The following is an 8,240-nucleotide window of genomic DNA, read 5'->3' as shown; positions in this document are numbered from 1 at the left end:
GTTGACTATTTTGTATGTATTTTACTAATTTTTTAAAATGTATACTTGTTGTAGAATATTTATTGGTTGGTTGATGCTTGAATTAGGGCTCAGTGGGGAACTCAGTCTGTCTTTTTTTTCCAGTACAGTTTACTTATGTGTTAAATGTACTTAAGGTTGAAACCTTGATTTTAACTAGAACCAAAGGGGCAATAAGTAATATTTAATCCCTATGCAAAGTTACAGGAATGTCAGACTAATGCTGTACTTTTTGCTCCCTTATGTTAAATGATGTTTAGTTGTTGTTTCTTTCAGTCTAAGTACGCACATCAGTATGTTGTCTTGTAGACATGTTGTTTAGATTTTCTTATGCTAGTAAAAATAAGTAACTTACCTTCCCACTTGGGCTGGTTTTTCAACTAAAAATTATTTATTTTATAATAAAGTAATCTTCTCAGGTGTACAAGACCACAGTCTTCAGTTATAAGTTTTTTTTACAGTCCTGCACTTTACTAATACTGAGACTAGACTTAGATGTCTCTATAAAGAACAGCACTGCCACCAAAAATAACAGTTCTATATAAGTTCCTCCTGTGTAATTCCCAGCGCAACTAGACTTGCAATATTATGATATACTTTTCCTTACCATCACCAGACAATGATATAAACTGGCGATAAGGAATGCACATTGTAATGATATCAAAGTGCCCATAGAATTCTAGATCTCCCTTGAAAACAGCTGTCTGTGAATGAACCCTAATGAGTGTCTTCAGTCTGTTCTTTCAGGAATGCTTGCCCAAGGGAAACCCAACAATGTACTGTTGATTTTTTAAAATACACACATGCCTCCCATTAGCACTAAATGAAGACTTTCAAACTCGTTGCCATTATATTTATTAGTAAACAAGTCACTGATCTAATGACAATTTGTACATAATGACTTTCCCCCACAGAGATTTAGCAAATTTGCACCTGATTTTAGAGAAAAAACCCTTCGCAGCATGCAGCCCGATCCTGTGCACATTTATTCAGAAACAAGCCCCACTCAGCTCAATAGAGCTTTCTTCATTATGCCTCCGATCCTTGATTGTAGCCCCCATCAGGAGGGATTTTTTAAAAATGTTAAGAAGTCCCTGTACAGAAAATCCAAAAATGTTTGTTTAGCAAAACCAACACACATGATGGGTGGCACAGAGTGGGAAGAATAGAAATGAGTTAATAGGTATGTGTCATCATGATAGGCATTAACACCAATAGGTATTTCTGTCTCTTCCCCCACCCCCAAAGTTTTAAAATACTCAAAGCTGTGGCACGAAATGTGTAAATGTGTGAGCTTTTGAGAAGTAAAAGCCACAGCTGGATCACTGTGCTCCAGCAGCCAGTAAAGAGTGGACAATCAGCTCATGAGGCAACATTCTGCTCCAGTACTTACTGTCCACCCAGAGGCCAGGCAATCAAGAATGCTGGTATCAAATGAACACAAATACAGTCAGGTCCTTGGTGCTTGTTTCAAGTTGGCTGCTCAGGAAGTCTCTCCAGGGTGTCTCTCTGCTTCTTGACTGCTGTGCAGTTATGGCTGAAGGGGCTTTTCCATCATCTGCAGTCCCAGCTTCCCCACCATTAATAGACTGTTGCGTTAAAAGACAAAGCAGCACTTTGATAAACATTGTTACAAGCCAGGCAGGAGTAACTTAACCACAGTTGATGTATTTTAAGTTTAGCTACTTTCCCCTATTTACTGAAACCAAACAACAGGTCAAACTGTAATAGTTGGAGAAGAAGCACAGTTTTTTTACCTGGCACCAGCAATCAGCCCTGCAGGCATGAATTTCCTGGAATTATAGAATCTCATTCCCATCACACCTGTCAAGGTTCCAGATGCAACTTAAATGGAAAAAATAAAACCTTGTTGGAGAGATTGATTACTGCTATTTATAATTATGTGATCTGTCCAGCCTAGTGCTGGCAATTGCTTTAGACAGCACATCTTCAAATGTTGAAATTTGTGGTTGATCATTATTTTGTTGGTAAAAATTCTAATTTAGAGTGTTGCTTATAGAAACAGAAAAGGACTGTCAGGCCCTGGAAAATACTTTGAGTCAACAAGAGTACAGAAGGTAAGTGACAACTCTGGGTCTAAAAGATGTGCTAAAATGACCAGTTTAGACTGCTTTTTGTTTCTAAGCATTTAGTGAAAATTTCCACTTTTACAAGATTATCTCTGTAGTGAAGAGGACTAGAAACTTGCTGGGATTTATAAAATAAAAAACGGGATTTTGTGAGATCAAGTCTGCCTTGTGTAAGAGGCTACATTTAGTGCTGCATGAAGAGACCCTTGAAGCCTATTTACAAATCCACAGCACACATCAGTTAGCATTCCTTTTAAAGCAGGAAGAAGCCTGCCCACAGATTGTTCTAAGATGCATATGCACAATTACTTAATGCTATTTTATTTAAAATCTTTATATCGCACTGACTCATTCACTGAGTTCTCAGAGCGGCTTTGATATCCTGTAGTCACAGACTGGCTAACTGCAACTTTTTCCACTTGCTCTTGGCAGTGAAGTAAAGATCTTAATCAGCGCTACTGAATTTACACACAGAATTGCCTTATAACAAGTCAAACCATTGGTCTGTTAAGGTCAATATTGCCTGCTCTGGTAATAGCCCTCCAGGGGTCTGAGGCCGAGGTCTTCTGCATCACCTGCTACATGACCCTTTTTACAGATGTCAGGGATTGAACCTGGGGCCTTCTGCAGATGAGGCAGGTTGCTCTACTGAGATCCAGGGACTGCTAGGATGCTTCCACACTAGCTTCTCTTTGCTATAATCCAAAGAATCCATCATATCCCCACATTTTCCCTTTCGTCTCATTTTTTCCAAGTAGGTTTTCTTTTGTCTTTTAAAAGTTTCCTTTACAGTGACAAAAGCCCTCCTTGGAGGAAAAAAGTCAGGACAGTGAGAAAGTGAGTCTCATTAAGGCTGTCTGAAGGGACAGGGGAAGGTAGCAAGTGACCCACAAGAGTCCAATCCCTTGAAAAGCACTGCACTACTGGAGCATGAGAACTTCTCCTTGAGACTAACCCAAGCAATACTGTTATCTACTCTGTTCCTACTACTGTAGGGCGTCCTCTGGTACCGAGACTGCTGCTCTCCTGAATTGGTCATGGAGCGAAGAGGTGAGTGTATGTAACAGAGGGTGTTAAAATGAGCTAGCATTCCTTTCCTCCTTCAGCAGAAGAGAATCACCCTTTCCTGCCTCCTTTCAGGATCTCAGATCTCCAGGGCAGCACTCCCAGATTGTAACGAAAAGCAAAATGTTTATGGTTAAGAGCGTGGTGTAGTGAGCAGCGAACTCTAATCTGGAGAACTGGGTTGGTTTCCCCACTCCTCCGCATGAAGCCTGCTGGATGACCTTGAGCCAGTCACAGTTCTCTCTGAACTCTCTCAGTCCCACCTACCTCACAGGGTGCCTGTTGGGGGGGGGGGGAAGGAAGATAATTGTAAGCCGCTTTGGGACTCTTTGAAGGTAGAGAAAAAGCAGGGTATAAAAACTTCCTCTTCTTCTTCTTAACATGTGACTAGATCCTGCACAGGACCAGTATAGTAGTCTATTAGCAGGATGGTTTTTATCATCATCTAAATTCTCAACATGGATATAACGGGTCAGATTCCAGAAGACTGCAAGAGACTAAGAAACACTTTGTGAAAGGGAAGACATCTGAGCGGCTGATATACTGTGATTATCTAATGCACATTCCTGAGAGAGCTCATGCAGAGACACACCACAAGGGCTTCAGTGGAAATGTAAACCGTTGCACATCTTTATAAACTGCCATTGACATACCCCCAATTTTCAGAACTGGCAGGCTATGCTGTGTAAGGATCTGTTATTTCAAAGAACATTAAGTTATTTTCAAAGGATAGATGCAGGATGCACAAAAAGTAACCACTACTTCACTCAACAAGTAATTAAATTGTGGGATTTGCTGCTGTTGGATCTCATGCATAGACGGCGATGCATAGCAACGATGCATAGCGACGGTCTCATGCATAGACTGCTTTAACAGGGATCAGTCGGCTTCATGGCAAATAGGTCCATCAGAGGCAGATGACCTCTGAATATTAGTGCTAGGAGGCCACATCACAAAAAGCCTGGGCCTTTATACTGGCCTTGCAGGGTAACTGACTGTCGATTGTGTGAAACAGGATGCTGAACTAGATGAATCACTGGGCTGCCCTAGCAGGCAGTATTTATGTTAAAAGTTATGCTGGACCAGAGCAATTCACTTCTCAGTACTGCCTCTATCTGGTGTATTTCCCCCTAAATACTCAGTCCTTGACTCTATAACCTTGGCGTACCAATGCTACACACAACAGCCATTCTCAAAAGGGTTACTCTATAGAGTCCAGTGAGTTTCTGTATGCAGTTCTAAGGGGCTCGTGCTGATATTTATTCCTATGAGGCCTGTGACCAGAGTGTTTTTAGGACTAGCCTGCCAATATATACTCCAGCCTGCCTGAAGATCATCCGAGGAGAACCTTATGAAGTACATGGGTGGCCACAAGAAGAGCCTCCTCACCTGTTAATCCCTCAATGGGGAACCCGTGCCCACAGTTACTGAGCTTCTTGAGGGTGATTTAGATCTGCCTCTTCAAGCCAGCTTGAATGTGCTGTTGAATGATTACTAGAATTGACTGTTGGTTGTAGGCACTTTTGCATGATTTGGGCAGTTTGCGAGCTGCCATGGGAGTCCAAAGTGGGAAATATTTTTTAAAAACAGTAAGAGGATTTGATCCAAACCCTAACTAGTACAAGAAGGAAATGCTTCTACTCACGCCAGGAATCCTTATGATTTCTGCCAGCTCCCCACTTCCAGCTCCCACTTCCCACTCCACTCCTAGCCCTTGGCTTCTCAGAATCCAAGAAATCATTTCTGAGGGGCTTCAAAAGGAAAGCAAGGTAGAACGGTCTTTTCCACAAACAGAATTCTACTTAAAGGTCTCTGGGTCCCACCCAAGGTAAAACAAAACAAAAGGACCCCAGACTTGCAAAACTAAATGTGGGAAACAATATGAACAATAAAACACTGCTATGAAATCAGTAAATGATTTTCTTGTGTGCGTAGGGGGGTGTTTTGTTGGGGCTACTGTCTCTACAACTGACTAGTATTACAGACTTCCAATTCTCATGGTGGAAGAAACTATTCTTTCCCCTTTAAAAATGCTGACAGGTTATGTATGAAAAAGAAATACTTACTCAGAGACAGCCAAATGTTCTTTGGATCTTGCGACTGCTGGTAAGTACCCAGCCCAGCCAAACCACCAAACAGGAGACCAGCTGCTAGAGACGGAACACTGCCTTGATTAAAAGAAAGAGGACCCCTATCAGAAGGCACATGGGTAACCCTAACTAACTCCCCCAGCCCCCCCCCCCAATTCATTCACAATTAAATGTTTTGCCTACTAAAATAGGGCAAAGATACATGTATGGGGCACACCATTCAATTTATCTGTGGGATTTATTACCCATCACACAGGTGCCAGAGAAGCCTGCAACATAACATAAAATAAATAATGTCACCTTGTCCAAAATTACTGAAATCAAACAACTAAAAAAGCATAAAGACCACACCCCGGGCCCTATTAACAAACAGGGTGCTTATCAAGGTAAGCACACCTACAAGGAAAATTCAACCACACCTCAAAAGGCTGACTGGAGCAAAGATATTTTTGTAATTTTTCTGAAGGCAAGACAGAGCTGACATGAAGCAATTCTTTAGTAAGAGATAGTTCCCAGTGTGGCGTAGTGGTTAGGAGTGGTGAACTCTAGTCTGGAGAACCGGGTTCAGTTCCCCACTCCTTCACATGCAGCCTGCTGGAAGACCTCGGGCCAGTCACAGTTCTCTCCGAACTCTCTCAGCCCCACCTACCTCACAAAGGTGCCTGTTGTGGGGAGGGGAAGGTTACTGTAAGCCACTTTGAGACTCCTTAAAGGTAGATAACAGTGAGGTATAAAAACCTTCTGCTACTACTACTGCTGCTGTGGTGCGGCCTTGTTCCTCATCCCTCGATAAAGCTGACAGCACATGAAGAAGCAGAGCCTCTCCCTTAGTCTATAGGACTGCAGACAGGCCTAGATCACTAACCACTCACCTGAGATGGATTAGAATAGTCCTCCAGGCAAGTAGGAAGAGAAGCTTTTCAAAAGGAGAGATTTCTCTCCTGCTCTTGCATGAACGGATTAAGAACTGGTGTAAGAATGGGAGGCCAGTTTCCACCAGTTTCCTTTTCTAGCTGCAGCTTAATCCAAAGGGTCCTCTCAAGAACAGTTTTTTTGAGGATCACAGAGAGTCAGAAAATATTCCTTTCACAAAACCCACTTTGCAGTTTTTGGGATCCCAGCCTTTGTACGATGCAGACCAAAAAATTACCAGGAAAGATTTAAACAAATATTACCCCTTGCAGATACTCAGCCGAAGCCTTTGGCTATTGTAGACCACATGCCTCATGAAACGGGCTTGTCCTCAAAGGCATGCTACAACACTGGACTGCAACCTTTCCAGAGCCAGGACCCACCTTGAACTCTAGACCAGCAGCATGGAACCCATCAAGTAGGAAATCACGTGACATCAGAGTCACATGACAGCATGAGGAGGAGACAGAGTTATGAGCAGCTAAGAGGAATTCCATGCTGAAAGCACAAAGGGAGCATTGGTGGGTAGAGGGGTGAGGACCACAAGGAGGAGAGAAAAGGCAAGCTTAGAGAGTAGGGGGAATCTCTGCACGTATCTGTACTAAGAACCCACTCTATCACTGAGTGCCCTTGCCTCCTTTGAGCATGTGTGAGAAGAGGGCAAGAATCATTCACCTATCGATGCACACCATCAACAGGTCCTTCCAAAAAAGCAGAGAAAATGGAAGGTCTGTAGGGGCTGATGACCCACCCAAGAGTCCTCCCAACCCAGTGGTCGAAGACCACTGGAAAAGAGCATCTCCAAAAATTCTGGCGCCTCTGAGGCACCAGCAAAGGCTGCCAATGACAAACTCTAGCGTTCGTGTCACGGTGCTGAATCAGTAAGGATGAAGAAAACAGAAAAGGCTCTTTCAGTCATACGATACCTGCTTTTGCATAGCCGATTACTCCACCTGAAGCAACCAGTGCTGCGTAGCTGTAGCCAAGCCAATCCACACTCATTCTGGAACAGAAATATGAACATGTGGAGCATTATGTAAATATCAGAACCACGAAGAGTTTACTTGTTTGACTTATTTACATGTGTTTTCAGATCCACCACTGCTTAGGAAGAATTTCAAGGCTGCAATCGATTAATTTACAAAGTGCCCCTGATTAACTGGGCACCCTTTTAGAAGATGCATGCCTCTTCTCTCTCTCCCTAAATGGCCACTTGTCATTTCCCTTTTCTGCCCTCCTTTCACCTGGCAACAGGAGAGGGAGAAGGAACCAACACTTTCATATACTGGAGCTACTACTGCTCTTTTGCCTCCTCACCTTTGGGCTTGGCAAGGAAAAAAGACAACTAGGTGGCCCCATGGCCATGTCAAAACCTTCTGAGTAGTCTTACAGACTGCACTTCTGCAGTCAGGGCCAAACTTACATTTTATAGTTCCTTCCATGTTCTTTTAAAAGGTTCTCCTCCCCCTTCTAAAAGGAGCTTTGGGGCTGGTTTTTCAAGGAGTTAAGGACCTTTAACATGTTCCTTACATCATTCTCCTCTCCTCCATTGTATCCTCACAAGAACCCTGTGAGGTAGTTTAGGCTGAAAGAATGACTGGCCCAAAGTCACCCAGCAAGCATCCATGGCACCAGTGAGGATTTGAACTTGGGTCCTCCATCTACTAGTCCTACACAATTTAGGACTGCACCTCAGTGGGAGGGGAGAAAAGGATTGAAACACCCCTCCACATGGAAAGAGATCCTTATAGGAGAATATTTATGTGTTCCAATATAAAGGAAATTCAGTAGGGAGGCTCTGAAAAATAAAAGGGACTTTATTACCCTGACAGTCTAATGGCAAACTTATTTGAAAGCACTACAGAACTGAAGGTGGCTTCCTGGTAATTTATTTTTAAAATAATGATATTCATACGGATACACCTCCCCATCCCACAAAGACTCTGGGTCTTTATCACACACACACACACATGCCAGGTGGAAAATCCAACTGGTGCAGCACTTCACATCCCCCCCCCCCGCATGGCTCTGTGTTGAGAAACGCTGTGCCTGACGAGGCCTCGCC

At 43.1% G+C, this 8,240-nt stretch overlaps 1 protein-coding gene across 1 annotated transcript; it reads right to left on the bottom strand.

The window, feature by feature from the left end:
• Positions 1-1,547: 1,547 nt before the first annotated feature.
• Positions 1,548-7,177, bottom strand: LOC130481785 (transmembrane protein 14C-like). The gene is made up of 4 exons (XM_056854566.1): positions 7,102-7,177; positions 5,240-5,341; positions 1,776-1,863; positions 1,548-1,607 (listed from the first exon to the last, which is right to left on the bottom strand). Exons 1-4 carry the CDS (start codon positions 7,175-7,177, stop codon positions 1,550-1,552), a joined length of 324 nt encoding a protein of 107 aa, XP_056710544.1. The 3' UTR covers positions 1,548-1,549.
• Positions 7,178-8,240: the final 1,063 nt, after the last annotated feature.

Source organism: Euleptes europaea, chromosome 8, assembly GCF_029931775.1.
Source record: "Euleptes europaea isolate rEulEur1 chromosome 8, rEulEur1.hap1, whole genome shotgun sequence".
Taxonomy (NCBI): Eukaryota; Metazoa; Chordata; class Lepidosauria; order Squamata; family Sphaerodactylidae; genus Euleptes; species Euleptes europaea.
This window is presented reverse-complemented; position numbering and strand designations above follow the sequence as displayed.